General features: G+C 53.1%; 2 protein-coding genes across 2 annotated transcripts; one reads left to right on the forward strand and one right to left on the reverse strand.

Annotated features, from left to right (window-relative positions):
• The first annotated feature begins 2945 nt into the window (after positions 1-2945).
• Positions 2946-5731, forward strand: CISD3 (CDGSH iron sulfur domain 3). The gene is made up of 4 exons (XM_036269250.1): positions 2946-2999; positions 3298-3333; positions 3841-3960; positions 5326-5731. Exons 1-4 carry the CDS (start codon positions 2961-2963, stop codon positions 5503-5505), a joined length of 375 nt encoding a protein of 124 aa, XP_036125143.1. The 5' UTR covers positions 2946-2960; the 3' UTR covers positions 5506-5731.
• A 225-nt stretch (positions 5732-5956) lies between these two features.
• PCGF2 (polycomb group ring finger 2) lies at positions 5957-13953 on the reverse strand. Its single transcript, XM_036268723.1, is given in 13 exon segments — positions 5957-7653; positions 8194-8274; positions 9427-9522; positions 9613-9667; positions 9832-9940; positions 10132-10182; positions 10272-10327; positions 10584-10680; positions 11225-11375; positions 13448-13521; positions 13524-13553; positions 13556-13668; positions 13670-13953. Coding segments are annotated over 13 exon segments (1404 nt in total). The 5' UTR covers positions 13783-13953; the 3' UTR covers positions 5957-7275.
• Between the last annotated feature and the right edge of the window lie 759 nt (positions 13954-14712).

Genomic DNA, 14712 nt, shown 5'->3' on the forward strand with positions numbered 1-14712 from the left:
TGGTGGTTTTTTTTTTTTTTTTTTTTTTTAATAAAGAAAAGATGTGTATATTTTTGGCAATGACAGAAACGTAGTGCAGATATATTTTTGCCTGTGCTGCTCAACTGGTTTTTTTCTGATACTGAAAATAATATTAATATTACTGTTGATAAGACTTTGTAATATGTTAGGGAGCAGATAATGGAGGGGGGTGGGTGGGAATCCTTCAGAGGCTATTTCTTAGGCACTTGCAAGGGCTTGGGGGAGGGGGGTGGCAGTTGTGATGACCTCAGAAATACTCACTTTTTATTGATGCTAAATATCAGTTAGAAAGAAATTACAGAATTCAGCATTTTATTAATCTTCATCTATTAAGCTATCTAACTCCCTGCCCCCAAATCACTGAAAAGAAAAATAACCTTCAGAGATTTTTAGAGTTGTTCATTCATACCACACCCTTGCCCAAGGCCAACCCACTTAGAGCTGAAGTCAACTTCTGTTCTGGATGGTGAGGGAAGTAAATCTGCCCAAGGCTGCTGTGGCAGAGAGTGAGGGGTCCAAATGATTTAGTGCACTGGAACAGACCTCCTCCTCTCTCTCAGCACCCAAGAGTCTGGGGTTTTCATCTCCAAGAGTCTCTGTTTTCCAGCTTTCCCCAGGCTGGGTGCAGCAGCAGGTAGTCATTAGATTTGAAGATGAGATTGGGGAAGGATTGGTGCTGTCCCACAATCTGGGGTGGGGAGGGGCAGGAGAGAGGTAGTACATTTTATCTTTTAGGGAGCTTTATAATAAGAAATGTCTAGAGATCTTCAGGAAGGAGCCGGGTCCCAATGTGGGGGGATGGTTATACTGACCTAACCCTCCTCCCAGACTCAGTCCCTTTTTCCAGGGAGTTTGGATGGGGAGTGAGAAGGGAGGCCAATCTGTAGATCACTCTGTCTAGGGGAGGGAGAGGATGTGGTTTGCAGGGCGGAAGTGAAGTTTGAGAATGCATGAGTGGAGCTCCGTGTCATCACCCTCAGCTTGGAGATGTGAGTGGGGTATGCATGCAGAACCACTGTCTGGCCTTGAGGTCGCAACTGGTGCATGAGTGTCAGAGCTGGAAGGGACCTGTCTTTAGGGGTCATTTGAGCCAGCTCCTCACTTGAAAGGTAATACCTCCAAGCCTAGGAGGGGCAAGGGCTCCGGCAGAGCCAGAACCAGCCCTCAGGACACTGGCCACCTGGTCCTCCGCTCTCCCCCTCCACTGCACCACCTCCAGGTGGCTGTCAGGCTGTCCTTGTGTGTGTGACATATGGTGTGAGTGCAGGGCTGTGCCCAGGGTGGGAAGGTATCTATGTAGCACTGACTGTCTTAGTTCAGAGCTGATGGATCCTCTCCGTGGACAATGACACTTTAAAGGTTGCTTTTTAAAAGATTTTCCTGTGTGTGAGTTTTTCTCCCTCAAGCTCATGGGTCTACTATTGCCTCCAGGTGCCCTTACTTTGAGGCTGATGAGAGCACCCTGACATTCCTGTTCTGAGTTCTAGGGAAATACTCCTAAGAAGAGCGGGGGACCAGAGCCAGAGGCCAGCTCTGAGAAAGGGTCATCTTCTCCATACTTCCCTTTCCCAAACTAGGAATGCAGACAAGTTTTCAAAGGCACAGGCTCTCCCTGCAGCTTCCAGCATCTTCCTTGGTGTGTGGTAGGCCAGTGTTAGGTGTGGGCAGCTTATCCCAGTTCTCCTTGATCCCAACTTATTTTCCTGGGGAGAGGTGTCTGGAGGGATTAAAGTCACTTCAATTTGGAAGTTGGAGGAAGGTGGGGACCAGTGCCCTGACTCCCTCCAGTCACATCAATCAGATTAAAAGGATCTAGCTCTTGACCACTCTGACTTGATCTACTGAAAAGTTGGGGACTGAGGGGTGCCTTCATTGCCCATTGTTTCTTTCCTCCAACCTGTCTTGTGACTTCGGTGGCAGGACTGGAGACCCAAACCCTGACCCACCCCACCCCACCCCCATTCCATCCCTGCCTGTCTCAATGTAGCAGACCCTTCCTAGGGGAGCAAGGAGGGGAAGCCATGGTTTGCAAACCCAGGGCTCCTTTTTCATTCTTTCTAAAAACCTTTATATCCTCAGCCCAAAAGGCAATGCCCCCTTTGCCACCTCCAAGCCTGGAATTGTGCATAACCCGGATCCTGTATCTTTGTATAACGGATGTTATTTGTACGAAGGGCAGTTCGTAAACAGCACTTGTTCTTTTAATAAAAGAATGTTTTACAAAAAATATCCAAAGAGAACCTGCTTTGTCTGGCTTCATTGAAGGGAAAGGGAGGGGGCCTGCCAACTGTGGGGAGCTTGGGGGGGGGGGGATGGCCTATTACATTTCTTAAAGCACTCAGAATAGTAGTTCGCCAGAAGGCACAAACTATCCAGGCTGCATATTGAACACTGAGATACCTGTGCCCCCCCACAAGGATGTGATGATGCATAGGCCAGGCTGGTGGAATCTGGTAAAAAAAAAAAAAAAAAAAAAGCAGTTCCCTAGGTGATATGTATCTGCCTCTGCCCCGCACTTCTACAAACACTGTCTTAGACTCTCAAGAGAACCGGCTCCCAGAAGGGTCCCAGTACACACCGCGGGAAGGGGTGGGGGGGTGGCCTGGAGCGTTGGCTCCCAGGAAACGAAAGGCGATGCTCTGCAGACCATTCCGCAGACTTGTGGGTACCAAATGGGAAGCCGGGAGAGCCCAGTCCCCCTCCTCCCCCCACCCCCCGGCAGGGGACCCGAGGAGGCCATTGGACTGGCACTCGGCTTCCCGCCGTTGAGGCTGGACCGGACCGCGCAGGCCTCGGCCTCCACCCACGCAGAACCCCGCGACGTCTTCCGGGCCGAGGGGGCGGGGCGGGGCGGGAGGCGGGGCGGGGCGGGAGGCGGGGATAAGCGGAAAGGTGACCCGGGAGCGGAGCGGGGCGGGGCCGGGGCGGCGGGGGCCAGCATGGGAGTCGTGGGCGCGTTCCTGCGACCAGTGGCCTGGGTGAGTATCCCCTGCCCGGCGCCGCCCAGCCCTCCGCTCCTCATCCATGCCCCCGCCGCCGAGCAGCCCCTCGGCCGAGCAGCCCCCTCCTCCGGAGCGCCTGCTGCGTGCCAGCACCTTCCCTGCGACTCTCCTTCCTGTCCTGTGATCCCATTTTCTTACTCTCTAATCTCTCCTATACCCATGAGCGGTCGTCTCTTCCTTTTCAGATGACTTCCCTCCGAAAGTTCTCCGCTTTCCATTGACTTTATTTTTCTGTTTCCAAACCACCGTCTGATGATGACTGCTTGCCTTGCAGAAGCTGAACCAGAGGCGTGACATCTCCTCCTGGCTGGTAAGTGCCCCCAGTGTCCCCATCTCTCTGCCCAAGTTCCCCAGGCCTAGAGATCCCAAAGGTAGAGAGCACGGAAGGGAACCAGAAAGGATCAGCCGTTTCCTGGGCTCCAGCCTAAGATCGCCTAGCTTGAAGCCACCTCCCCATGGCTCAGGGGTGGTAAGCTGGACCAGAGGACCCAGGGCTGGGAGCCAGCCTTCTGGGCTGGAAACAGTGGTGCCTGATAAACCAAGCCCCAGGTGCAGTTGGCTCGCCCTCCCCTCCCTAGCACCTGCGCGCAGCCAGGGTTTTCAGAGAAAACAGCTGGGCCTCCAAACCTGAATGCCTGCATGGCCTTGAAATCCTTCCCTATCTGGAACTCAGGGTACTTATGGTATCTTTGGGCGAATGTCTTTGCTGGGTGTCATCAGATCAGCCTCCTGCCAAGGAAGCCTGCCACAAGCCAGGGCCAGTGGGAAACTTCCAGGACCTGGGCTGACCCCAAACCCCTCATCTTCCCTCCGGCAGGCCAAATGGTTCCCCAAAACCCCAGCCAAGTCTGTGGTGGCCCTAAAAACACCCATCAAAGTGGAACTGGTGGCAGGGAAAACCTACAGGTGGTGTGTGTGTGGCCGCAGCAAAAAGCAGGTGAGACCCCCCCTCTCCCCTCCCACTGATATATGATACCCCTGTTAGGGAAAGCAGGGTGTGTCCTGGGAACTCCCTCTCAAGAAAAGATACTCTCAGGCTGGCTCACCCGTAGCCTTGAGCTCTGTTCTCTGTTCATCAACCCTTTGAGTTGAGCCCGGAGATACAGAAACATAGTCACACAGCCAAGAGGGTGGAGCCCAGGGTTTTAGACTTTGCTTCTGGTGCTCCCTCCTTCTCAGAGGCTCATGCCAGGCTCCGCTCTGAGCAGAGAGGCTTGCCTGTCTCTCTTTTCCTCTCTCCTTGCTCCTAAGAAGCATCTGTGCCAAAGGTTCCCAGCCCTGGGACTCCAACATTGGGAAGATTCTGCCCAGCTTTGCTGTCCCCAGCATCCCTTCCCAGGGTCTTCTGAAAATCCTCCCCATTGTTTGACTTTCCTGGTTGCCCACCACAGCCAGCTGTCTTCTCAGCCTGGCTGCCTGCTCCCAACTCATGCTCTCTTCTGCCCCAGGAGCCTTTCATCCAGCAGGAGCCTGCTCCATATTCTTAGCCTCCAGGGCCCCTTTCCTTCCTGAGCTGAGCTGTGAACTGTTTTCCTCCACGCAGTGTGATGTGTGGTGTGGTGTCAGCTGCCCTGCTCTGGCACTGATTTGACTTGGAGCAGGCCCTCAAGAGGGTGGAGCAGTGCTAAGGGAATGCCAGCTGGAAACTAGCTCACTTTTACTGGCATATTTCCCTCAGCTCTCCTCCTATCCCACCCTGACCCCAAGGTCAAGAGACCCACTAATAGCAAGTCACAGCTCCTCTGTGGGTCTTGGTTTCCATTATCCAGTCTGTCTGCACTTCCTGGGATGGACGGGGAGTGTGTGCTGGCACCAGGCAGCCAGTTCACTATAGAACATCCCCTTCCTCCCTGTAACATCCACTCCCTATAATATGCCCCGTTATTTCCTGGAGCCAAAAAATTGGTACCCCAATCTTAAAGCCCTGTGATGTACACAGGCTCTTTCCAGTTCAGGTTTTAACCAAGAATATGTGGAAAGAAATGAATTTCATGAACCAATGGAGATTTGACCACTAAAAAAACTATCAGTGTAAATAGTACTGATAGCTAAGGCCTCATTTCACCTTGAAAATTCCGTCCTTGTGCCCTGGAGACTAATGCTATAATGCTTCAAACTTACTGTATGCAAAGTGCGTAATAAATGGTTATTATTTCCTTGGGACGAGTTGACTGTTATTACCCTCACATTACAGATGAGAGGTAAAAGAGTGTCACTCGGGAGCCTAAGCCCTGCTCCTCTCAGACCTGCTCAGCCCCATCAGGTGAGGCCAGGTCTCTAACTTCTCTCTTTCCCTCACCAGCCCTTCTGTGATGGCTCCCACTTCTTCCAACACACTGGCCTCTCCCCACTCAAGTTCAAAGCCCAGGAGACCCGAACAGTGGCCCTATGTACCTGCAAGGCCACTCAGAAGCCTCCATACTGTGATGGCACCCACAGGAGTGAGAGAGTGCAGAAGGCAGAAGTGGGCTCCCCACTCTGAGCGGGTGGCTGCTGCCCAGCCACAAGCCTCTGACAGGCACCCTCTTGGTGGGGAAGGAAAGTGAATGCCAAGCCCAAGAAAGGATCGTCCCGGGACCCCAGTACCCACAACTGGCTTGTAAAGGACTTGTTCCCCATAACCGGAGGTCTCCAATCTGGGGCAGCCAGGAACAGGTCCCTGGTTTAACACCTGCTGGTGAAGAAGATGGCATTAAACAAGCTTGTGTATCCAGAGTGGTAGTCTTGTGGTCACTGGTGAGGCACAGGGCCTACCCCTGCTCTGGACCCTAACCTGGTCTAGGCGCAACAGACCGGCCACAGGGTGAAGGCAACTCGGGTTTGTTCTATATGGGGTCTCAAGGCAGGCCGAGCCCAGAGACAAGATGTATGAGGAGGCCAGGGGACCCACCCATCCTTTCCCTGTCCCCTCTGCCCCAAAGAATTAGAGGCTCTGGAGAGTATGCAGCATTTATTACAAAGCCAGGAGATACAAATGTCCCAGGGTAGGAGGAGGGTACAGTCATAGCACCTCAGACAAAGGACAAGGTGCAAACACAGACAAACCCATTGGAGGAACCCAACCCCAAACACCTAGGTTGTGACAGTCTTGCCTCCTCCCCTCCTCCCCGATCTGATCTATGTACATTGGAAGAAAACAGGCAGGCAGGGATCTACTGGGGTCTGGCCCTCAGGGGTGGTCCACTGACCTCTCAGGATGGAGTTGAGGACAGAGCTTACAAGTGTCTGTCTTCTTGTGCTTTCAGATGCCCCTGAGGCTCTTACCTGACTGGCCTCAGCTGGGGTTGGGGAGGGGACTGGAGGGCATTTGCCTTTGGCAAAGTCTGGGGTCTGTGCTTGTCTGAGGTTAACCCCGCTCCACCTCTCCACTCCAGATCCCCAAGTGAGACTTTATCACCAGGCTTGCTGGTGTGGGTTCCTGGGCGGGGGCGGGGGCAGGGGCACAAGGGGGTGAAGCAGTTCACAATGCTAAAGCCACAGTGGAATTTCAAGGGCTGAGGCCTCCCACGGCCTGAATCTTCTCTTTCACAAGAAAAATGATGCAAAGGCCACACACACGGGGGGGTAGGGGGACAAAACAAAACAAAAGGCAGAACTATCTATTCTTTGCACAAAGTCTCCACTGCCAGAGGAGGTGATAGGGGAGATACCATCTCCACCACCCACTCGCTCCTTAGAACCAGGGGATAAACTGCATTTGTCAAAGGCACTGTCTTAGCAAGTCTCTGGACATTCAACTTGGTGTGTGGGGGGGGCTGGTTGGGTCGGGGCAGGACAACAGCCAAGATGGAGAGAGAGGATGGACCCATACACAGCTGGTTAGAGTTGTGCCTCAAGCTTTGGGGGCTGGTGGGTCCCCAACACCCCACCTGCCTTGGGAAATAGAAGGATGGGGCAGAGCTTTACTGAGCCTCAAGTGCCCCCTCCAGTCCACTTCCAGGCACCCCCAAAAAGAGAGTAGAGCAAATTACACAAGACCCCTTAAAAATTAACACCCATTCCCCACACATACACACACACATAAAGTTTGTCTCCTGTGGCATTTAAATTAATCTGGTTGGTTCATAGAAAATAAGTATGTATATTTGGCTTTTCCTATGTACATATATATATATAGATTTATTTATAAAACCCACCCTCCACCCCTAAGGTGGGAGGAGCTGGGGAAAGTAGAAGAGGTGGAAAAAGGAGCCCAGAAAAAGTGGAGGGGCGGAGAGGCATGGCTGGAAAAGGAGAGAGAAGGTCCCTTTCCTCAAGTTAAGGGGGGCACAGGAGCTCCATTGACAGTCATCTTGCGCCCCCTGCTGGTGGAAGATGGTGTCTGCAGGCAGTTCGAGGCGCCCCCGTTGGTAGCTGTGGTGACCCCACTGGCTGCTGAAGGGGAAGTGGGGGAGGTAGGGTGGGTGGCCAGGGGCCCGTGGGAGCTGGGAGAGCCATGGGAGGGGGTGGCTGGGCTGGGCAGGGAGGAGGAAGTGGCCGGCAGGGTGGCAGGGCTGGGAGCCTTGTCGCTGACTGACTCACACTCTGACGCCCCACTGGTGTTGGTGCCCTCGGAGGGGGTGGGTGCTGTAGGCAAGGTGAGCCGCTTGCAGGCTGGCTGGACCCGATACTTGAGGGGGAGAGGGCCGTTCTGCAGGGAGAGTGGGGAGAGAGACGCAGGGGAGGGGAAGGTTTCAGGAGAAAGGCGGCCACCCGCCCACCTCCACCCCATAGTGCCCAAAGAGGAAGAAAGGAAAGGATGGAGCCTTAGAGAGAAAGACCCAGCAGGGCAGGAGGACCTAGCAGAGAGAGACTGAGCGGCGGAGTGAGCAAGGGGGGAGAGACAGCTGCTCACAACACCGGGAGAGAACCTAAGACCAAAGACTGGAGAGAAAAAGAGAGGGTGGCCAAAGAGCAGAAAGCAACATTTACTCCTCCACAGCTACCGGACCCTCTTTTCTGACCCCCAATTGGGGCATGTAATTTGCCCAAGGATCCTTTTCTCCTGAGCGTGGGAGGTCATCCGTGAGAGAGAGCCCTGAGGCTTAACTGGTACGGCGGGCCACACTGGACATGGCCAGCTCATGGGACAAGAGATGAACTGTCTGTGATTAGAGTAGAGTGGCTCATGTGGTCACTGTGGGCACAGACCAATGCAGACTTGCAGGGGTCCCCTCCCAGCCCTGCTCACCCGCCGCCAGGGGTAGATGTAGGCGATGTCCATGAGAGTGTAGTATTCCTTCAGTGGCTCATCCTCGTATAGAACCTCCACCTGGAGGAAAAGATGGAGAACACCATGACCCTGGCCAGGCTCAAGGCCCTGGCCATCTGGCAAAGAAGATCCAAGCTAGGAGTCTGGGGTGGGTGCAAAGTGGACTTGCAGGTGGTCCCTCATTACTTCAGGGTCCCAAAAGAACTCCTGACCACCAGGTGGAAAGGGATCCAGAGGAGATACCCACATCATTAACAACCCCCACCCCCAGCCATCCACACAGCTGTCTGGGTGCCCTTATATTCCTGGCAGGTCCCCGGGAAGCTAATGGAAAAGAAAAGGCCAAGTTGAGAAGGATCTCATGGAGCACTGGCTGCATAGTAGAATCACCCAAGGAGCTTTAAAAAATACCAATGCTTGGATCTCACCTCCAGAGATTCTGATTTAACTAGTAAAATGAGTTGAGTTTTAAAGTTCACCACGTAATTCTGACAGAGCTCGGGAGCCACTGTCCTAGACCCTTGACACTCAGAGAGTGCTCTGCAGACCAGTAGCATTGGCAACACCTGGGAGCTTGCTGAAAAAGCATAATCTACTGAATCAGAATCTGCATTTTAACAAGATCTCTAAGGGATCAGATACATTTGGGTTTACGAAGCCATGTCCTAGAGTTCTGTTGGAATTTCAGACTGGCCTTCCTTCAACTAGTTGGCCCCAGAAAAGACCCTGTGTTTTTGCATATATACCTCTGCCACTGTTCTGAGTGTGTAAACACACACAACACACCACCTTGTTCCCATGTACCTCTGCACACTGGCTTCAACAGATGCAGACTACCCCACCCTAATCTTGGTTTCAACTACCCTTCTATTTGGACTCAATTACACAACCAGGTAGGCCCTTGGTGATACCCAGCCAGCCCTGAACAATGGGATTGTCAGACAGACACTCCCCACCCCATCCCCACCGAGGACATTTTTCCATTTATTTTCCAACAGAGTGGGAGGGAGAGATAGAGAGAAACATCAATGTCACAGAGACACATCGATTGGTTGCCTCCCACATACCCCGACCAGGGCTGGGGACCAAACTGCAACCAAGGTATGTGCCCTTGACCAGAATCGAACCCATGACTCTTTAGGCTGACCTCTAACTGCTGAACCAAACTGGCCAGGGCAACACCCACTTTTCTCAAAGGGCTCAGGGACTCACCTTGTACTTGCTGGGCACATCCATCTTGTTGCGGAGAAATTTGGCGAGATGCATGACAGTCATGGCTGCTGGACATCGCAGGAAGCGCACCCCTGTCTGCCAGGGAAGAGGCACCCAAGGGCTATGGTCACCCCAGGCACTCTCTCCCAGCCCTCATCCCACTCCTGGGTAGGCTCCAGCACTCACCTTCTCCTTGTCCCCATCCCCATTCTCCAGGGGGCCCTTCTTCTCCTCCCGGTCCCTAGGAGAGGAGAAAGAATGAAGCTAGGGAGACCCTGGTTCAGGCAGGATTCCCCAGTATACACATCCGGAAGGCCCTCCTTTCCAGGGGAATGGGCCCAGGGTAGAAGGGGGCAACCCAGCCTAGGGCCCCAAAAGAAAGGACCAGGCATAGGACAGACTTGCCTGACAGCTTCGTAGAACTCTATAGAGAGGCTGACAATCTCATCATCACTCAGAGCCCCCTTCTCCTGCTCCAGGACCTCGCCACGGTCCTCATTGGAGCCATTGGGGACTGCAAAAGGAGAGAACTGAGGAAGCCGGCCTAGAACAGGGGAAAGGAGCCCCACCAAGGACCCAGGATCTCAGAGCTCAGCAGGGTGAGCCCAGCCATCCTCTGGGCCAAGGAGGCGGTGTGGTGGTGCCTGGCGGATGGACAGCCCAGTGCATCCAGCCCTCGTGCCTGCGACACACACATGAACTCACCTTCTGTCAGGGGGTACGCTGCATAGAAATCCCGCCGTCGTTTCATCTCATCTGAAAGAGGGAAGGACACAGGGTGAGGAGGGAGGAACAGGCTGGGAAGTGAGGAGCAGTAGGCAGGAGGAGGAAGGGTGTGTGGATACCTTTAAAAAGCCCAGGGACCAATTTGTAGACGATGTCTTGGAGGGTTTTATCTGATCTGGAAGAAAACATACAGGGCCCTATCAATAACTCTCTTACCCTCATTTCCCCAGCCAGGGAGCCTACTTCTCACCTCCCTTCCTCCAGGGCCTGGTCTTTACCCATCCACTACTTCTCAGCTGGATACAACCCGTAGGGAGGGAAGAGGCCCTCCCCAACCTGCCACCTTGGCTACAGGAACAAGGAGGGCTGAGGGGCAGAGGGGAGCCTGACCCAGAGGATCACAGGGGCTGGAGGGGCAGTGCTAGGCCCACCTGATGCTCAGCAGCGGCCGGGTTTTATGGACCTGCACGTCACACATGGGGCAGTACTTGTTGGTCTCCAGGTAGCGCACGATGCAGGTTTTGCAGACTTGGGGGGGTATGGAGAGAGGGAGGAGTCAGAGCCCCTTTGTAACCAGGCCTAGCCCCCATACCCTGTCCTAGCAGTCCAGGCATGTTCAGAGAGCCATTGTGGTCCTGTTTGCATAGAGGCAAGTACCCCACATCCATGCTCAGGAGAGGACAGATCTTATCTGTGTATCTGAGTCATGTACACGGTGAGCCCCAAGTCCCAAGCTCCCCTCATGGAGTACAAAATAGCCAGCCTGCCACACATTTCCCAGGGTCCTTGACCCCTTACCCCTAAGCCCACAGTACACACCAAGGGCACCCACATCTTTAGGGAACGACATTTCAGCCACAGAAATTTCAGAAGAAGGTCCCTGAAGTGAACTCTGGGCTGAAATCTCCAGCCTCCCCTCCCAAGCAACCTCTCTGTAACCTAGAAACCCCTGCTAGACACGGAGACGTTCACTTTTCCGGGTAGGGCCTGTGCTCTGCCTTCCCTGGGCAGTGCCCCTCCAGCCCAGGCAGAGGCTGCGCACACTGAGAGGCAGCCCCTCCACCCAACTCACAGGAATGCAAGCACTCCACAATGGTCGTGGCATCGATGAAGTACCCCCCACAGAGGGCACACATGAGGTGAGGATTCAGCTCCGTGATTTTGATCCGTGTGGTCCGATGCATGATGCCGGGGAGGGGGCTGGGGGGCTGGGGAGCGTCACCCTGGGAAGTAAAAGTGGAATTAGAAACCCAGAGATCCAACATCCTCTCTGAGCCCAAGGCCCTTCTCCTCTCTACCTTGGATTGGGTGCACGTAAGGGTCTGTTCTTTATGGCCCCCTGTGAGTGTTTTCTGGGTGCCAACAGCTCTGGATATTCACCCAACCTTGAGCAACTAGGTCAGGCTCCACCTCAGGAGCAGCAGGAAAGACTGAGGTTAGACCACAGGAAGTGCTACCCAACTCTCCAGAGGATGTGGGGAGGCAGGAAAATGGAAGAGAAAAGACTTTTTAAAAAAATCCTCACCTGAGGATATTCTTCCATTCATGTTCAGATAGAGTGGAAGAGAGAGAAACATCAATGTGAGAGAGACACACTGACTGGTTGCCTCCCACATGACCCCAACCAGGGCCGGGGACCAAACTACAACCAAGGTACATGCCCTTGACCAGAATCAAACCCACGACTCTTTGGTCCGTGGGCCAACACTCTAATCACTGAGCCAAACTGGCCAGGGCAGAAGAGAACAGACTTTTAAAAACTATCCCTAGCCCTGGCCGGTTTGGCTCAGTGGTTAGAGCGTCAGCCTGGGGTCTAGAGAGACCTGGGTTCGGTTCCCGCTAAGGGCATGTATCTCAGTTGCAGTTTGTCCCCGGCCCTGGTTGGGTCATGCAAGTGGCAGCCACTCAATGTGTCCCTTTCATGTCGATGTTTCTCTCTCTCTCTCTTCCTCCCTCTCCCTCCCATTCTATCTGAACAAAAGTTAATATCATGTAATTGTTGCTGTAGCCATAAAAAAAATAAAAAATAAAAACTATCCCTAATTCATCTGACTAGTGTGGCTCAGTGGTTGAGCTTCGACCCATGCACCAGGAGGTCGCTAGTTCGATTCCTGGTCAGGACACATGCCCAGGTTGTAGGCCAAATCCCCAGTGGGGGGCATGCAGGAGGCAGTCAATCAATATTCTCTCTCATCGATGTTTTCTGTCTTTCTCCCTTTCCCTTTCTCTCTCTCTTAAAATCAATAAAGAAAAAAAAATTTAATCTCTCTAATTCTAATTCATATTCACTCAGGTGAGTGCTAGGAGCTATGAGGGAACTCAGATAAATAAGCTACTGAATGAAACCTCAAGAAAATAAAAAGAAAAAGAATAAATTGTCCCTGCCTCCTTACTCCCTCTATACAGGCACAAGGCCCGACGTGGTCTTTCCAGTCCATCCTACCCTCCTCCTATCCCATGTACTCCTGCTCCAGGAAGCCTTCCCTGGAAACAGTCTGCTTTCATTTCATTGAAGGAGCCCCCATCACTTGTCCTTCTGGCTCTGCATCCAGCTCTGTCCCCAGAGCAGCAGCCTGGACACGCACTGTGTGCTGACCATGAGGTTCCAGGTGCCACGCAGGAAATACTGAGGAACATGCAGCTCCACCTGTGCCCACGAGCACACACCTCCAAGACCCCCTCCCCACGCACATGCAGTTATTTCCCCACGTGGGCACTCCCACCTGCTGATACCTCCTCCGCAACCTGTGTACAGACTAACCAGCTACACACCACAGGCTCTCGAAGATGCCTGCCAAAGCTGGGCAGAAACTTCCCTGTCCCCAGCCCACCTGAGCAGGGTCTGGCAGGGTCTGGGGAGGTCAGGCAAAGCCCAGCTCTGGATTGGCTGATGTTCTTACTTCTTGGTATAAAAATCAAAGCTGCACAGAGAAGGGATGGCCCCTCCCTTCTTCCTCTTTCCCAGAGTAAAAGCCCAAGGGGTGGGGCTTGGGAAAGTGGCCAAGCCCCAACGGCTCCTTTACAACATACATCCTCCTTTCCTTTCCAGAAACATTTCTAAAGGGACCACATTGGGTTTTCTAGGACCAGAAATTCACAGCCGGGATCAGCAGTTTCTATAGAGACCTCAGGATGAGTTTGGCCAGGACCCAAACAGCCAACAGAGGCTGGCCAGAGACCGAAAGAGATGGAGAGACACAAAGGCCACACGTGGGAGAAACACCAACTAGCAGGGCAGACAGAGGGGAACGAGCAAGCAAGCTCAGAGAGCCAGCAGGGATGCAGCAGCTGAGACCTGCAGACCCGGCCAGAGGAAAGGGGTTCTGGCCACACATAGAGTGGACTCCTTCTGCCTTTCCTGCACAGGTCCCCCTTCACAATTATGTAGTGGGCTTGTGGTGACTCCACTGTTTGGTCATTTCCATAGTAACTTCACCCCTGGCAGGATGCCCAAATAGTACAACCATCCAGAGGAAAGAACAAACTCTAAGTGGCCATCTCACTGAGCGTGTGTAATATTAGATGTATACGTGCTGTCTGGGCCTCCCAAGGTACATTGTATGACTACTTGTCCCATGTGTGTCTGTGTCCAAATGAATCTGTGTACGTGCACAGCCAAAAACAAAACATTTTGGACTCTGCTAATGCTAGGGGTCCAGGTTGCTATCAGTGAATGTCATACCCCTTCTTTCTCTCACATACACACACACAGACACACAGTGCTTCACACTGCTCTAGCCATCTCATTCACACACTTGTGTTTTCAAACAGACACGTGCTCTTAAGAATTCCCATCTAGACCCGGCCGGTGTGGCTCAGTGGTTGAGCGTCGACCCATGCACCAAGAGATCGCTGGTTCAATTCCGGGTCAGGGCACATGCCCAGGTTGTGGGCCTGATCCCCAGTGGGGGGCATGCTGGAGGCAGCCAATCTATGTTCTCTCTCATCCATGTTTCTACCTCTCTCTCCCTCTCCCTTCCTCTCTCTCTAAAATAAATAAAGAAAAAAATTACATTAAAAAAAAAAAAGAGCCCTGGCCAGTTTGGCTCAGCGGTTAGAGCGTCGGCCTGCGGTCCGGAGAGACCCGGGTTCGGTTCCCGCTAAGGGCACGTACCTCGGTTGCAGTTTGTCCCCGGCCCTGGTTGGTCGTGCGGGTGGCAGCCACTCGATGTGTCCCTTCACGTCGATGTTTCTCTCTCTCTCTCCCTTCCTCTCTCTCCCTCCCACTCTATCTGTACAAAAAATGGAAAAATATCCTCGGGTGAGGATAAAAAATAAAAATAAAAAAAATAAATAAAAAAAAAAGAATTCCCATCTAGCCCGGATGGTGTGGCTCAGTGGACTGAGTGTCCTCCCATGGACTGAGAGGTCCCTGTTTGATCCCTGGTCAGGGCACATGTCCAAGTTGCAGGCTCCATCCCAGTAGGGGGCGTGCAGGGGCGTGCAGGAGGCAGCTGATCAATGTTTCTCTCTCTCCCTTCCTCTTTCTCTAAAAGAATCATTAAAACATATATATTTTCCTCACCCGAGGACATTCCTGCACCCATCTTCAGATAGAGT

The sequence above is a fragment of the Molossus molossus genome, unplaced genomic scaffold, assembly GCF_014108415.1.
Source record: "Molossus molossus isolate mMolMol1 unplaced genomic scaffold, mMolMol1.p scaffold_m16_p_19, whole genome shotgun sequence".
Classification (NCBI taxonomy): domain Eukaryota; kingdom Metazoa; phylum Chordata; class Mammalia; order Chiroptera; family Molossidae; genus Molossus; species Molossus molossus.